The 17,643-nt window shown below is 45.7% G+C and overlaps 1 protein-coding gene across 5 annotated transcripts; it reads left to right on the forward strand.

Annotated features, from left to right (window-relative positions):
- The first annotated feature begins 3,907 nt into the window (after positions 1 to 3,907).
- Positions 3,908 to 14,055, forward strand: FTSJ1 (FtsJ RNA methyltransferase homolog 1). 5 transcript variants are annotated; one of them, XM_006097158.3, is made up of 13 exons: positions 3,908 to 4,320; positions 6,037 to 6,181; positions 6,455 to 6,524; positions 6,625 to 6,718; positions 7,076 to 7,154; positions 8,681 to 8,733; positions 8,819 to 8,872; positions 8,959 to 9,061; positions 9,164 to 9,247; positions 10,650 to 10,747; positions 10,839 to 11,036; positions 11,254 to 11,295; positions 13,553 to 14,055. In XM_006097158.3, exons 2-12 carry the CDS (start codon positions 6,061 to 6,063, stop codon positions 11,284 to 11,286), a joined length of 987 nt encoding a protein of 328 aa, XP_006097220.1. In that variant the 5' UTR covers positions 3,908 to 4,320; positions 6,037 to 6,060; the 3' UTR covers positions 11,287 to 11,295; positions 13,553 to 14,055. The 5 variants fall into 5 exon arrangements, with proteins under 5 accessions (XP_006097220.1, XP_006097219.1, XP_023616708.1 ...); XM_006097157.3 differs by having other exon boundaries at positions 3,908 to 4,316; positions 10,644 to 10,747; XM_023760940.1 differs by having other exon boundaries at positions 3,908 to 4,183; positions 10,644 to 10,747.
- Positions 14,056 to 17,643: the final 3,588 nt, after the last annotated feature.

A 17,643-nucleotide genomic window follows, 5' to 3' on the forward strand; every position in this document is an offset into this window, starting at 1 on the left:
GCAGCTTCCCTCCTTGACTCTTCATGAGCCGTGAGAGACACCTTATTCTCAGTGGGTGTCGGTGGGAGCTGCAGTCCGACACCCTGCTTCGGGAAGAGCCTGGGGAGTTCAGAGCCTGGTTCCTGTCCTCCTATCCCCTGGCCCTGCTGGAGGAAGCAAGTTTCTTTGCAAAAGAAAATTAAACATCCTCTTTGTGAGAGGCAAGAAAACAGGACGTGGAAAGCATCCCACAGGGTGAACATGTCTGCATGGGTTCCCAACGCCTGGCAGCCTCTCCTCTCAGTGGAGCAATGGCTGGTGGCTGGAATCCTTGCTTTCTCACAATTGCTTACTTCTGCAGGCAACGTGTTCCCGCCACCCCCACAAGACCTTTGAGCTCCCCTTGCAAGCTCTTACTTCCTCCTTGGCTCTCAGAGATGCCAGGAGGTGTGTCTCCACGTCTCTGTATACGTCTGTCACCTGTCTACACCTCCCAGGGCCCCAGCTAATTGCAGAACACACCACTGAGGAAAGAATGAAGAGAAAAGTAACAAAAGGGTGGATTCTGCAAACATGCTCCCTAACCCCCACTGTGTGCCAGGCCCTGTCCTAGCAGTGAACAAGAAAGAACAGAAACCCCTGTCCAGTGAAGCTCACGGTTCTAAGGAATGATGTTTCCACTTCCGGGTCTTTGCACTTGGTGTTCCCTCTGCCTGGAGTACTCTTTCTTCAAATATTGGTAGGTCTCAGCCCAAAGTCACCTCCTCAGAGAAGACTTCTCTGAAACATAACGGGAAACAACAACTCAATTCCTCTCCATGTCTTTCACCCTACCTTATTATTCTTCATAGCTTTTATACCACCTGATAGAACATTAGATATTTACATATTTGATAGTATGTTTAGCCCTGGCCTGTTGCTCAGTGGTTAGAGTATGGGTTCGATTCCCGGTCAAGGGCACCTATCTCAGGTCGCAGACCCAATCCAGCCCCTAGTCAGGGCACATGTGGGGGACAACCAATTGATGTGTCTCTCATGTGGATGTTTCTTTCTATCCTCAGGTGAGGATTTTTAATGGTATATTTATATTTAGTACAGTTATTTTAGTAAGTAAATGTATTAGATACTAGCATATTTATGCTGTACATGTATTTTACATATACACTATACAAAATGCATAAATATATGGTATAGTGTATTTTCTTATATTTACATATAGTAGCATATTTATACTTATGTTTGATTAATAATATGTAACATATACTAGCAAATATTATGTCACTATATTTCTATATAATCACATACATATTAAATAGCATATATGTTTATATACCTAATATATATATTTGAGTACAAGCAGTCCTCAAATAACATCCTTTTGTTCAATGTTGTTTTGTTATGCCATTGATGAGGGAAAAGAAGTCAATTCTGATCCTGGCCATTATGTGGCGTTCACATGTTCTCCCCATGTCTACATGGGTTTTCTCCAGGACTCCAGTGTCCTCACGCATCCCAAAGATATGCACATTGTTCCAAAGTGAATTAGTGTGGGTGTGTATGTGAGTGCATCCTATAATGGAAGGGCATCCTGTCCAGGGATCGGTCTTACCTTCCACCCTGAGCTATTGAGATAGGCTCTAACGACCATGACCTTGAACTGGAATAAGTGGGTTAGAAAATAAGTATCTTACTTGTTTTTATTAATCTTTCTTTTATTATTATTATTAATCTTTCTCAAATGTATGCATAGCTTACATTTATTTCAATGTTTTAATATTACAAGTGTTTGGGGTCTTTGTTTTAGAAGTTTGATCTTTATTTTTCGGGATTGATATTTTTGCTGGTAGAAACCTTAATTCTTTTTTTAAAAAATATATTTTAATGATTTTATTACAGAGAGGAAGGTAGATAGATAGAAGAGTCCGTAAACAATCGATGGAAAGAGAATCATCGACCAAAGTGCCACCTTGCACATCCCCCCACTGGGGATGTGCCTGCAACCCAGGCACATGCCCCCGACCGGAATCGAACCCGGGACCCCTCAGTCCGCAGGCCGACGCTCTATCCACTGAGCCAAACCGGTTTCAGCGAAACTTAATTCTTGTTATATCAATTAGTTTATGGTAAAATTGGTGTTGTTCATTAGATGTCATTTCACTTAAAGTCCCAGTTTCCAAAAACATATTTACAATGTTAAGGGAGGACTTACTATACATCCTCCCTTGTCTCCGTTTCCTCATCTATAAATTGGGGATAATTACAGTAACTTGCTCATCTGGTTGTTATAAGGATTAAAATGAGCTCAAGGAAAGGATTTAGCACTGCTCTGGAACCTACTTGTACAGATTACTTGATCAATTTTCAGGAATTTTGTGAACTGGTTGTTAAACACAGCTGCTATTAAAAACAAAATGATATAAACTTACACTTCAATAAGTTATGTATTTTTAAAGATGAATAATACTCAAGAACTCGTCCAATTATTTAATAACAGTTCCGCGATTCTCTATGCTCTGGGGGTTATTTACCCCCCTATTTTAACTGTAAGATAAAAATATTACATAATGGTGCACTTCAGTGTTCCGTGACAACATATTGGTAACTTGAAATCTAGCAAGATGACAGTTGTATAAACCATGGAAATTGGCAAATGTTTGAAATCAGGGCTTCCTCCCTCTCTCCCCTCAAATAGTTGGTTGTTAACCATTTACCAGCACACCATTGAGAGCTCTTAGAATAGTGCCTGGCAGATGCTAAACTGTATAATAAATGCTTCCATTATATTTGCCTTTGCACTGGTGGGGATTTTGGGGTTTTTTTGTTTTTTGTTTTTTTGTGGGTCGGAGTTCAGAATGTTTGAAGAACACAGAATTACACAAGGCTAGTGTATAGTTATGCCCTAGGCCTGTAACCTCTTTATTGAAAGGTTTTAAGCCAGTCCTGTCCGTTATTCTTGTGCATCTAGATTAACACACCTTTGAAATATCGGAAGTAATACCATCCAAAGGGGGTATTAACCATCAAGAGAAGACATAATCTTAACTATCCTGCAAGCCAATCCCTGCCTTGCTTTCTCCAATTTTCCATGTATGCTTTCTCCTTAATTTCAAATGCATAAAGGAAGCTGCAAAACTGTTATCCTCAGGAATATTTGAGATCTTGCTCCCCCAGCATATGTTGTCAGTTTGGCTCAAATAAACTCTTATAAAATCCTCCACAGGTAGAGACGTTTCTTTTGTGAATAGGTATCTATTCTTCCCAAGAACTCTGTGAAATCGGTAGTACTTATTTCCCCATTTCACAGGTGGAGAAACTGAAGTTCTAAAATGGGCAGCACAACGTTGAGGAAGTGAAATGCAAAATTGCTGCGGAGCTAGCTAATGCACTTTATTTTTTTTAATTTTTATTTTTTGCTAAAAGTATTACAAAGGGTATTACATAAGTGTCCTTTTTTCCCCCCCGCCCTTGACAAGCCCCTGCCCTCCCTTACCCCCCAGTGTCTTATGTCCATTAGTTATGGTTATATGGATGCATACAAGTCCTTCGGTTGATCTCTTACCCCCCTCCCTCCTGCCCCCCAACCCTCCCTGGCCTTCCCACTGCAGTTTGACAATCAGTTTGAGGTAGCTCTGCCTCTGTATCTATTATTGTTCAAAAGTTTGTAATGGTCTTTATTATCCATGAATGAGTGAGATCATGTGGTATTTAACCACATTCCCTCTTCCCCCGTCTACCTCCCAGCCTGATTTCACTTCGCAGCACTCTGAATGGGTGCTTTCGTGTTCATTGCATTTTGGGAAATGTAGTCCACGCGCCGCCCACTGAGAAGGAAGGAGCGGAGAGAAAATCGATCTTAGCCTTGGGACAAAAGAACAAAGGCAGTTTTACACTTCGCATGCGCGAGTTGAGCAGCTTTGGTCTTGCCCGCCCTTTGCATGCTGGGAACCGCAGTTCTCCCGTCCAGCTACGTAGACACAAGGTGACGGGACACGCGCTGTAAGTTCGGGTCGGTCCGGACCTCCCGGGAGCCTCCGCATTCCACGATGACAGGATTGCCCCGCTGCAGTAGCCCGCAGGCGTGCGCGATTGGCATTCAGAGCAACTAAAAACAGAAACTGAAGCGCTACGATTTCTCACCGGTTTGACTCGGGCTGCTGGCGGACCGGACTCTCGTGTCCCGCTCCTCCCCACTTCGAAAGCTACGGTAGGCCCTGGGGCACGGAGGACAGTTGAGGCACGACTGCACTGTCCCGCCAGCGAGGGAAGGAGAGAAGTTCGCCCTCGTCGCTGCAGCTAGTAGTCTGGCCGGCTGACACCCGGAAGGCTGCGGACCCAGGGTTTGTGAGTAGAAGTGGACTACTATCGCGGGGTGGGCTGGGGGAGTCAGGGGTCCAGAGATCAGCGGATCTGCCTTGAGGGGGATCTGAAGGCCCCACTAGGCACATGGTCTTTGAGTTAATATAGAGGAGGGAACGGTGGTGTGACCAGAGGGCTGTTCATTGGGGAAGGTATGAGTGTACGGAGCTCTGGTGGGGCTATGATGGGGGGAATCAATACGGGCTAATGGTCGACACGTTCATGGGGGCCAATGGAGGTGTGTTCATTGATTAATGAGGAGGTGGTAGAGTGAGCAACTAAAAGGTAATGGAAGGCAAATGGGGATGTGATCCCTAAGGCAGCGGTTCTCTGTGGGTCGCGACCCCTTTGGGGATCCAACGACCCTTTCACAGGGGTCGCCTAAGACCATCGGAAAACACATATATAATTACATATTGTTTTTGTGATGAATCACTATGCTTTAGTTATGTTCAATTTGTAACAATGAAAATACATCCTGCATATCAGATTGGTCCTTACATTACATTACATTACAATTACAATTACATTACATTACAATTCATAACAGTAGCAAAATTACAGTTATGAAGTAGCAACGAAAATAATTTTATGGTTGGGGGTCACCACAACATGAGGAACGGTATTAAAGGGTCGCGGCATTGGGAAGGTTGAGGACCACTGCTCTAAGGGATTGATGATTAATGAAGAGTGGTGGGGCATCCTAATTGAAAAGATAATGGTGAGGCTATGCAGGGAATAATAGAGCCCAGTGGGGGTCATGATCAAGGAGCTAATGGAAGCAGTGGTCAAGAAGAGGAAATGAGAGACGAACAGGTGTTGTAGTCAAAGGCTTTTAATGGGTGATCATGGCATGATCATTGAGGAATTAATGGTAATTGAGCAAAGAAAGGGTAATGGTAAGGTGTTAGGAGGTGATCATCAAGTAATTATTGGGGGGTGAAATGTGCAGTGAGGGGAGAATGGGAAACTGATCATCCAGGATTAACATGAATGTGTGGTAACGAAGGAATTACAAGCTACAAATGGTGTAATCTATGAGAGATCAATTGGAGGGCTGAATTAATGGGGACTGATGAATCATAACAAGTGAGAGCTTAATGGGAACTAATAGGCCATGATCCTCCAGGCATCGATGGGTGTTGATAACGATGCAGTAATAAAGGAATTACTGGGGGCCTAATCATTTCAGGGATTAATAAAGAGTTGGGTAGGGAGAGAGATATTAAGGAGGTGGGGAGTACAATGATGTAGTATTAATATAAGGGGGGATTAAAGCAAGGGATTAATGAGGGGCTAACAGGGCTATATTAATCTAGGGGCAATGAGGACATCTGGGGAGACAGTGAGATGTTAATGGGGATAAGGTGGGCAGAGAAGGGTTGATAGTCTTGGGTGTAATATGTGGAATGTGGGTAACAAGAGTGGAGGTTGACAGGATCAGTAATGATTCATCTATGAGATAAGTTCAGGGTTTGGGGGATCTGTGTGCTGAGTGGTGGAGCCTAGGTTCAGTCTGGAGTTGTTCAGGCTCTGTGAGGTCAGTGGGATCGGTGACTGGGTTCCAGTCTTCTGATCTGCTGAGTGAGCTATCACATGGGTCAGATGAGCCCAGTGTGGTTTTTCACTGACCTACAGACACAGGTGGTGGTCCACTCACCCAGTTACTGATACAGGATGGCATCAACTTACTGTTGGCAGGTCCCTGGGCAAACAGTGTGCGAGATGGGACGGACGTCGAAGGACAAGCGGGATGTCTACTACCGCCTGGCCAAGGAAAATGGCTGGCGTGCCCGCAGTGCCTTCAAGCTGCTACAACTCAATGAGGAATTCCAACTCTTCCAAGGTCCACACCTGGCAGGAGAATCACTGGGGGATGGGGCAGGCACAGGGAACAGACCAATGAACTAGGTCTGCCGAGCGATCTGTGGTGGGTGGGCTAACTTGAAGGGTCTGTGAGGCAGGGGCCAAACAGGAAGGTGTGCAGATACTCAAGAAATCTTGGGCCCCTGGGCAGAAGAGAGATGTGGGAGCTCCCTAGAGGAGAGGGATGAATTTTGCAGGGTCCCGGTTGGAGCAGTAGGTGCGTCTGACACTACACCTTCCTGTGTGTGCTCAGGTGTGACACGGGCAGTTGACCTGTGTGCAGCCCCGGGCAGCTGGAGCCAGGTGCTGAGCCAGAAGATTGGGTGAGTGTGTAGTCCCAGCTGGGGGGTTCCTGGAGGGCAGGCTAGGTGGGGGGCGGGCCAGGAGTGAAAACTGGGCTGACATGGGTCGTGTTGTCCACAGGAGTCCACAGGGGTCCGGCCATGTGGTGGCTGTGGACCTTCAAGCTATGGCTCCACTACCAGGTGTGTTACAGATCCAGGGGGACATCACCCAGGTAAGAGCATGGCTGAGGGTGTGGGAGGTGTTTCCTGGGTGAAGATCCTCTCACCTGGGGGCTACAGAAAGTGGAAGAGACAGAGAAACAGACTGAGAGAGACAGAAATCAAGTAACCGAGAGAACCAGAGAGAGTGTGACCGGGAAGCAGAGAAACAGAGCCAGCAGGCTGTCATCCCAGAGAGATGGCAAAAAATTATGGGACTGGGTCCTCAGAGACAGACTGTGGTCTTAGACAGGCAAAGCATGAGCATTTGTCTGACTCTGGGCCTATGGGCCAGGACCATGGACAGGTGGGGTCAGCTGGCCACAGCGTGCGGGGTCCTTGGGGCTACTCATCCGCCCTCTCTTCCATAGCTGTCCACTGCCAAGGAGATCATCCGGCACTTTGAGGGCTGCCCCGCGGACCTAGTGGTGTGTGACGGGGCTCCCGATGGTAAACAAGGGTTGGGAGACCAGGTGGGGGGGTCCCATGTGTGTCTTTCTGTATTTCCCATTTTGTTGGCTTCTTTCACCAAGTCAACTCCCTGCCTCTCTCCTCCTCTGTCAGCTGTTTCCTACATCTGGCAACTTCTCCCTACCCTGCTGCCTGCTCTCTGCCTCCATCTTCTCCCCCCTCACACTCTACCACTTCAGTTTTGTCTGTTGTCCACCATTCCCTCCTTCCATATCTTGTCTCTCTTCTCTCTGCAGCTCTCCAATCTACCTTCCTGCCCATTCATTTTTGTCATTTAGTCTATCATCCATTCAACACACATTTACTGAGCATCTATTGTGTGTTGGGCACTGTTCTACATGTTGGGAAAACATTTGTGAATAAAAGTCCACTAATCTCTGACCTCATAGAACTGGTGTTCTAGTGGGAGCAGATGGAAAAGAAACATGATTGAGCTCTGTGGCATATCAAAAGGTGATAGGCACCATGGGGAAATCAATGAAAAGGGGAAGGGGGAGTACCTATTGGAATATTAAATAAAGCGATAGGGAAGGCCTCACTGAAGTTATGGCAAAGACCTAAAGGTGAGAGAGTGGGCCAGAGGCATGCCTGGAGAAAGAACAATCCAGGCAAAAGGACCAAGCTGTACAAAGGCCCTGAGGTGGGAGGGTGCTTGGTGTGTGTGAACACGTGTGGTTGGATCAGAGTGAGGAGAGTGGTAGGAGGTGAGGTCATGAGGTGATAAGAGGACAGATCCTTGTGTGGATCCTTAGGGGCCACAGTAAGAACTTTGACTTTTTCACTGAGATGAGAACTCAGAGAAAACATGAGAGGGTTATGAGCAGTGGAGGGCCATGCCTGACTCTAGGTTGTGACAGGATCCCTCTGGCTGCTGTGAGCAGTGTGAGGGGCGAGGATGTAAGCCGAGGGGCCTGGGGAGGAGGAGGCCATTGCAATAGTCCAGGTGAGTGATGACAGCAGTGATGAGAAGAGGGTCAGATCAGGAGATCTTTTGAAAGTAGGGCCGACAGGATTTGCAAATGGCTTGAATATGGGTGTGAGGAGAGAATGGAGCTTGTCAAAGGTAACTAAGGTTTTTGGTCTGAATAACTGGCAGGATCAGATGGGACAAGGGAAGATGGTGAGAGGAAGAGGTTTGGGCAGGAAGGGCAAGGGTTTGGTTTTGGACAGCTCAAGTCTGAGATGTCAACTCTGATCTGAGTCTGGAGTGTAAGAATCTGAACTGAAAAAAAAAAAAAAGAATCTGAACTGGAGGTAAAAAATGATGATTAAAAAAAAAAAAAGATGATAAAGAGAATTGCCGATAAGGTTGTTTTGAGAATTAAAATGAGCTCCTAGGGGTTAAGAGCTCAGAATGTGCATCTAGTTGAAAGATATTAATTTGCATGCAGAACCTTAGCCATAAGAGAGCCTGGGAAATGTTTTTAGCCTTCTAATCTCTCTGGGACAAGAAGATAGCTAGAACTGGATGCCCCCCGCCCCTAATGCCGTTCCTCTTGCCGCAGTAACTGGCCTCCATGATGTTGATGAGTATATGCAGGCCCAGCTTCTCCTAGCCGTGAGTAACCCTGGCTGCCCTTGCCTCAGTTTGGCCCCCTCCTGGCTCTCTCTGCCTCAGCCTTAGCTATCTGTCCTGTCCACAGGCTCTGAACATTGCTACACATGTCTTGAAGCCAGGGGGCTGCTTTGTAGCCAAGGTAAGCCTTGGGAAACCTAGTGGAGGACAGAGATGGGTCCCTGAGGGTCGCCCTCATGCCTCCATCTCTGCCTCTCCACCCTGCAGATCTTCCGAGGCCGGGATGTGACACTGCTCTACAGTCAGCTGCGTGTCTTCTTTTCCAACGTGCTCTGTGCCAAGCCTAGGAGCAGCCGGAACTCCAGCATCGGTCAGTGGGGCAGAAGGGCTGGGCAGTCAATGCCACCTCAGGGACATGTCCTGCCCCGAGGTGGAGATGACAGTCGCCCCTCACTCTACTTTTCACCCACAGAGGCCTTCGCTGTCTGTCAGGGTTATGACCCCCCTGAGGGCTTCCTGCCAGACCTGACCAAACCCCTGCTGGACCACTCTTACGGTGAGAGCCAGAGCCTTGTGCTAGTCCCTGGGGAGACTGCCCCCTTTGGAACTTATGTCTCAGGAGGACTCTCAGCCTCACCCCCTGGTAGAGACTCTGTTCCTAATGGGAATTCTGTCCCTAGAGCAGTGATGACGAACCTATGACACGCGTGTCAGAGGTGACACGCGAACTCATTTTTTTTGGTTGATTTTTCTTTGTTAAATGGCATCTAAATATATAAAATAAATATCAAAAATATAAATCTTTGTTTTACTATGGTTGCAAATATCAAAAAATTTCTATAGCCGTAACCGGTTTGGCTCAGTGGATAGAGCATCAGCCTGCAGACTGAAGGGTCCCAGGTTTGATTCCGGTCAAGGGCATGTACCTTGGTTGTGGGCACATCCCCAGTGGGGGGTGTGCAGGAGGCGGCTGATCGATGTTTCTCTCTCATCGATGTTTCTAACTCTCTATCCCTCTTTCTTCCTCTCTGTAAAAAAAATCAATAAAATATATATTTTTTTAAAAAAAATTTCTATATGTGACATGGCACCAGAGGTAAGTTAGGGTTTTTCAAAATGCTGACACGCCGAGCTCAAAAGGTTCACCATCACTGCCCTAGAGACTCAGCCCCACCCTCTGGTGGAAATCCCCCCCCCCCCACCGTATGGATATTATATCCCAGGAGGATCTTCAGCCCAGTCCTCTAGTGATAACTACTCTTGGACCTGGTGAAATTCTGTCCCAGGAAGGTCTGAGCTCTGCCCCAGTTGGGACACCCACCTAAGGAGATTATAGCCTAGGAAGATTCAGTCACATCCCCATGTGGAAACCCTACCCATGTGGGAATTTTTGCCCCATGAGGTTCTTACGCCTGGCTATTTTTTTAGAGAGAGGCAGGGAGAGGGATACGGAGATAGAAACATTGATGAGAGAGAAATATCGATCGGCTGCCTCCTGCTCACCGCCTACTGGGGACTATGCCTGCAACCCGGGCATGTGCCCTGGCCAGGAATCGAACCATGACTTCCTGGTTCATGGTTGATGCTCAACCACTGAGCCACACCAGCTGGGCTCACCTGGCTCTTTGTGGGAAAGGGCACAGAGCCTACTCAGGTAGCAAGCATGATTGAGTGAGACAAGGTTCAGGCTGTATATGATAGAAAGGCAGATAGACAAACGTGCAGTGTGAAAAAAAGCAGTGGGGCTGATATTTTAGAGAGGTGATCATGGAGGGCCTCCTTGAGAAAGTGATCTGAACCAAAGAAAGGATTTCCGGTGGAGGAGGGTGAGAGTAGCTGGTGGATAAATGGGGAGGCCTTGGTACCCATGCTGCAGCCCAATTCATGACTGATCCCAGGCATCCCAGCCTTGTCCTTGTCCTTGTCCTGTCTTATTTCTCCCTGCTTGTCAGATCCAGATCTCAACCAATTGGATGGACCCACCCGCATCATTGTGCCATTTGTGGCCTGTGGGGACCTGAGCTCCTATGATTCGGACCGCAGTTACCCACTGGACGTGAGTGCCCAACTGACAGTAGGCAGATGGAGGGGGGGTGCTCTCCTAGGTTCCCAGATCCTCACCATCTTCCCGCTATGTGTCCCTGCAGCTGGAGGATGGCTCGGAGTACAAGTATACGCCGCCCACGCAGCCCCCCATCTCGCCGCCATACCAGGAAGCCTGCACGTTGAAGAAGAAGGGGCGGCTGGCCAAGGAGATCCGCTCCCAGGACTGCCCCATCAACACAGTGAACACATTGCCCCAGCCCCTGGCTGCCCCACGGCGCCACACCCTGATGGCCTCTGAGGTCTGGAAACATGGCCCAGGGCACTACTGTGCCCTTTCTCTGTGTCCATAGTGACCCTTCCCAGTACTCCTCTTTCTGCCCCCAAATCGTGTGGCTTCTGGGGTCAAAATTCTCTTCCCTGCCTCCCAATAGCTGTAAAATTCAATGGGTAAAACCAACTATAATGAATGGAAAAGCTTAGCCAAACATCTGAGACTCTTTTCTTTTTCTTGAGTAGGTGGAAGACAGTGGAATGAATTGTTCAGCTTAACACATCAAGGTAAATCTGCCTTTTTTTCTAAGAGTTTGAGTAAAGGACACCTTTAAGAAAAAGATCAGTAAAATTCACCTTTGATATTTTTACATCAACTGATAAGATTTCATTCAGCAAACCTTTACTAAGCATCTGAAATTGTATGTCAGGAACTGCTGTAAGCATTTTACATATTACATATTGAGGCATTCGGTAAACATTAAACCTGTACTGTGGAGGTAGAGTGGGGAAAACAGGGAAATACCATGGCCCTGGTAGAGATTCTAGATTGGGGAAGAGGTAATAAATAAAATGGTCTGAATACAGGAGTTGCCCTCCACACACACACACACACACACATAAATACACACTTATAGCTTGCATTTCACTATGTATTTATATAGCTTGCATTGTAATATAATGTGTTTTATATAGACACATCTATAATAATAAAAGTGTAATATGCTAATTAGACTGGACGTCCTTCCAGACGATCTTCTGGACGAAGCCGGGCTGCAAGGGAAGCCCAAGTCCTGGGTGCCTGCCGGCAGCCAGAGGGAAGCCTGGGTCCCGGTGCCGTAGGGAAGCCCGGGACCCAGGTGCCAGAGGGAAGCCGGTGCCAGCAGCCGGGAGAAAGAAGGCTTACACTTTTTTTAAAAAAATGTATATATTTTATTGATTTTTTACAGAGAGAAAGGAGAGGGATAGAGAGTTTGAAACATCGATGAGAGAGAAACATCCATCAGCTGCCTCCTGCACACCCCCTCCTGGGAATGTGCCCACAACCAAGGTACATGCCCTTGACCGGAATCGAACCTGGGACCCTTCAGTCCACAGGTTGATGCTCTATCCACTGAGCCAAACTGGTTAGGGCAAGAAGGCTTACTCTTGCACCAATTTCATGCTTCGGGCCTCTAGTATTTTATATATAATGTGTAAAAGTAATATTGGCCCGGTCGATGTTGCTCAGTGGTTGAACATTGGTCCATGAACCAGGAGGTCACAATTAGATTTCCAGTCAGGGCACATGCCCAGATTTTGGGCTAGATCCCCAGTAGGGGGCATGCAGGAGGCAGCCGATCAATGAGTCTCTCCCATCATTGATGTTTCTCTCTCCCTCTCCCTTCCTCTCTGAAATCAATTTTATATATATATTTAAATAATGGATATGAAAAAAGTTAAAATAAATCAGGGTAAATAGAATCAGGAATTCTGGGGGTGGCAGTGTGCACTTTCTAAAAGTGTTGGCATGGAAGGCCTCACTGAGGTAACGTTTGAGCGGAGACCTGAAGGAGATGAGGGATGGAATCCATGTATCTATCTAGGGAGAGCATTCCAGGGAGAGGAAATAGCAAATGCAATGGCCCTGAGGCGGAACTGTGCCTGGTGTGCAAGGGAGCAGTGAGGGGCCAGTTTACCTGTAACAAAGTGGGCCAAACCTGTCAGTGCCAGAGTTTCTCATTCTGAGGCCCTCAAGTTCAGGGACATCCCTTTCTGACAATGGCTTATAAATAAGTACTAAAATTTCCTAGCTGGCACTATTTGTAGTACCCCCGGACTAGAAACAGTGCAAACATCCATCAACTGAAGAATGGGTCGTTAGCCCGGCTGGGTGTGGCTCAGCAATTGAGCATCGACCCAGGAACCAAAAGGTCACTGGTTTGATTCCCAGTCAAGGCATATGCCTGAGTTGCAGGCTCCATCCCCAGTAGGGGCCATGCAGAAGGCAGCCAATCAATGATTCTCTCTCATCACTGATATTTCTCTCTCTCTCTGAAATCAATTAAAATAAAAAGAATGGTTTATTAAATCATGGTTTATCGGTAATGAGAATGAACATCCTACAATTATATGAAATAAGACCCTACTATTACTCATTAAATGGAACATATATATGTTTTATGCATTTTTCTGTATGTCACTGTTCATAATAAAAGTAGGGAGTAGCCCTAGCTGGTTTGGCTCAGTGGATAGAGCGTCAGCCTGCAGACTGAGGGGTCCCAGGTTCGATTCCCATCAAGGGCACATACCTGGGTTGTGGGCCAGTAGGGGGCGTGCAAGAGGCAGCCAATCAATGATTCTCTCTCATTGATGTCTCTGTCTCTCCCTCTCCCTTCCTCTCTGAAATCAATAAAAACATATTTTTAAAAATAAAATAATAATAAAATAAAAGTAGGGAGGAAACTTCACAAAAAATGTTAGTAGCCAGGTAAACAATGATTAAGTAGAAGAAAGTGGGGAAATGCATTTTTTGTTTAAAACGTTTTCTTTAACCTTTTAATAGCTGGCAGTCTGTGACAACTTGGAAGCTGTTTGCTGTCAGGAGAACCAGAACTTGTGTTCATGAACTTGTTTTTCAAATATCTCGTCACTGGGTCCTGAACACAAGCTTCGAGTGGGAACCTGCAATGACCACCATGAACACAACCAGGAAAGAAACATCATGGAAAGTTCGTTTGAACCACAGAAGTGGTTCTTGACTGAAATCTTGCGTCTTCTCTGAATCTTCCCAGCGGTATCAATGAATATGATGGAGGAAAATAGTACATCTTTATTTTCACTAATATAACTAAAATTTAGCTTTATTCCCAAATATGAATTTCTAGCAGTAAATCATGGTTATAAAAGCAGTGCCTGCAACTTTCCTGACAAACCAAATCAAACCAGTTCATTTTTATAGTAGGGTTTATGGGCATCATGAAATATTGTTCACGTTCGTCACTAATTGGAATCATGGGAAATCTTATAATTTGATTTACTAATAAAAATGCCATATATTATTACATCCCAATGTTGTTTGATTTTAATATAGACGGCAGCCCTGGCCGGTGTGGTACAGTGATTAGCATTGACCCGAGCACCACAGGGGCATATATCTGAGTTGTAGGTTCACTCCCCACCCCCAGTTGGGGTGCGTGTGGGAGGCAGCCAGTTGATGTTTCTCTCTTACATTGATGTCTCTCCCACTCTGAAAAGCAATGGAAAAAATATCCTTAGGTGAGGATAAAAAAAAATTAATATGGATGGTCATAATTTTTCCAGTTTCATTGAGATATAATTAACATATGAATTTAAAGTGTGCAACATAATGATTTGAAATGTATGCATATTGTCAAATGTTCGCCACATAGTTTATTGTGAAATGTCACCTCACATAGTTAATTTTTTTTTTCCTCTGCTGGGTATTTTTAAGATCTCTCTTGGCAACTTTCAAATGCACAATACCATATTGTTTTTTTAATTTTTTTTTTATTTCAAAGAAAGGGAGACAGCTAGAGAGATAGAAACATCAATGATGAGAGAGAATCATGGATTGGCTGCCTCCTGCACACCCCCACACTGGGGATCAAGCCAACAACCCAGGCAAGTGCCCTGACCAGGAATTGAACCGTGACCTCCTGGTTCATGGGCCAACGCTCAACCTCTGAGCCACACTGGCTGGGCCACAATACCATATTATTAACTATAGTCACCATGCTATACATTACATCCACATGACTTATTTATAACTGGAAGTTTGTACCTTTTAACCATTCACCCATGTCTCTTACCCCACCCCCACCTCTGGCAACCACCAATCTGGTCTCTGTTTCTCTGAGTTCATTTTTTTAAATATATTTTATTGATTTTTACAGAGAGGAAGAGAGAGGGATAGAGAGTTAGAAACATCGATGAGAGAGAAACATTGATCAGCTTCCTCCTACACACTCCCCACTGGGGATGTGCCCGCAACCAAGGTACATGCCCTTGACCGGAATCGAACCTGGGACCCTTGAGTCTGCAGGCTGACGCTCTATCCACTGAGCCAAACCAGTTGGGGCCGAGTTCATTTTTTAAAGATTCCACATATAAATGAAATCACCTGGTTTTGGTCTTTGTCTGACTTAGCTGCCTAATCCTAACCCTCAAGGTCCATCCATATTGTTACAATGGCAGGATTTCATTTTTTATGGCTGTACGTTCTAGCAATCAGTTCTTAGGAGTGAAATTGGCATACATGCAGCTTTAATATCTCATTGTATGCATACACTACATTTTCTGTATTAATCCATCCGTCGACAGACACATAGGTTGTTTCCATAGCTTGTCTGTTTTGAATAATGCTGCTGTGAACATAGAGGTGCAGATATCTCTTTGAGATAGTGTTTTCATCTCCTTTAGATAAATACAAGAAGTGGGATTCCTGGATCATATGGTAGTTCTATTTAACTTTTTGAGGAACCCCTGTACTATTCAATTGGTTTCATAGCAATCTTTTGTATCTGAGTGTGTTTTTGCATGTGCATGCTGTGTGTGTGTGTGAATTCTCACCCGAGAATATTTTTTCCATTGGTTTTTAGAGAGAGTGAAGGAAGAGAGGGAGGGGGAGAGAGGGAGAGAGACACATTGATTCGTTGCTTCCTGCACATGCCCCAACCAAGACCAGGAATCAAACCTGCAACCCATTGGTGAGCGGGTGGACACTCTAACCACTGATCACACTGGCCAGGGCTGCATGTGTATGCTTTTTAAAATATTCTTTTAATAGGTCCACAGATCAGACCTGTAGAGTATTATGCTAAGCAAAATAAGCCAATGAGAGAAAGATAGTATCACATGATCTCACTCATATATGGAATCTAATGAACAAAATAAACATGAACAAAATAGATCCAGAGACATGGAAGCATGGAACAGAATGTGGAATCTCAGAGGGAAGGCAGGGGAGGGTGGGTAGGTAGGAAGAGATCAACCAAAGACCTTGTATGCATATATGCATAACCCATGGACACAGACAATAGGGTGGTGAAGGCCTGGGGCAAGAAGGGGGGCTAGAAGGGGTCAATGGGGGGAAAAGGGAACATATGTAGTACTTTCAACAATAGAGATTTAATTTTTTAAAAAAAGAGGTCCACAGATTTAATTAGATGTCAAAGGGTTCCACAGAACAATTTTTATGTTATATCTCTTCTCTTAAGGAAATGTCAGATAGCCTGTCTTGACTGCAGTCTTCAATTTCTATAGTTTAGCAAACAGGAGCTGACAAACTCATCAGCTACCCAGACAGAACTGGTTTCTGCAACTCACTTCCCTATCTTTTTTTTTAATATAGTTCATTGATTTCAGAGAGGAAGGGAAAGGGAGAGAGAATAGAAACATCAATGATGAGCCCTGGCTGGTCTTGCTCAGTGGATAGAGTTTCTGATTGTGGACTCAAGGGTCCCTGGTTCGATTCTGGTCAAGGGCACATGCCCGGTTGCGGGCTCAACCCCCAGTAGGGAGTGTGCAGGAGGCAACCGATCAATGATTCTCTCTCATCATTGATGTTTCTATCTCTCTCCTGCCGGGGTCCAGCCCCAGCGGTCCAGGGGTTCCCAAAGGTGTGGACGGAGTCGGCGAAGAATGAAGGACATGGAGACAGCGTTCAGATGATCAGCATAGCCAGGTTCTCTCTTTATTCTAGGTGTCTCCTTGGATCTTCCCTGTGCCTGGCTGAGGCCACAGAGAGAGATCCAGAGGCAAGCTGAGCCTTTATTTTATAGTCAGATGTAAACAAGGTAGTGGTTAACATAGTTACACTGTTCTTGTGAATTTCACTTGTTTTGACCATAGTTACACTGTTCTTGTGAATTTCACTTGTTTTGACCATAGTTACACTGTTCTTGTGAATTTCACTTGTTTTGGCCATTTCCTGCACCTCCCTCAGCCCTAGCTTCCCAGATAAGATCTAGGGAGCATTATAAGGTCAAGCCTAATTATGCTAAGAGGACTGTGCCCTCTAAGCTGGGACTTGTTTGTGACCTTGCCAACAGGTCAGTCCAAGGCTTAACCCTATAGCTGCTCCCCACACTCTCCCTCTCCCTTCCTCTCTGAAATCAATAAAAATATATTTAAGAAAGAAAAAAAGAAAGAAAGATCATTGATGAGAGAGAATCATTGATCAGCTGCCTCCTGCATGCCCCCTACTGGGTACTGAGCCCACAACACGGGCATGTGCCCTGACCAGGAATTGAACAGTAACCTCCTGGTTCATAGATCAACACTCAATCACTGAGGCACACCAACCCAGGCTCACTTCCATATCTTTTGAAACTCACCTTCTGCCCAGCCAGTGTAGCTCAGCAGTTGAGCATCCACCCAGGAACCAAGAAGCCACCAGTTCGATTCCTGGTCAAGGCACATGCCAGAGTTGTGGGAGGGAGCTGATCGATGATTCTCTCTCATTGATGTTTCTCTCTATCCCTCTCCCTTCCTTTCTCTCTAAAAAAATCAATAAAAACATTTTTTTAAAGAAACTCACCTTCTTTGTCCACTCCACAGTCCAGTGACCTCAGGATTCCCTACATCCCAGTCTGTAACCCTAATTGTTTCTGCACCTGACTGTGTGACCCTGGG

Source organism: Myotis lucifugus, unplaced genomic scaffold, assembly GCF_000147115.1.
Source record: "Myotis lucifugus unplaced genomic scaffold, Myoluc2.0 scaffold_196, whole genome shotgun sequence".
Taxonomy (NCBI): Eukaryota; Metazoa; Chordata; class Mammalia; order Chiroptera; family Vespertilionidae; genus Myotis; species Myotis lucifugus.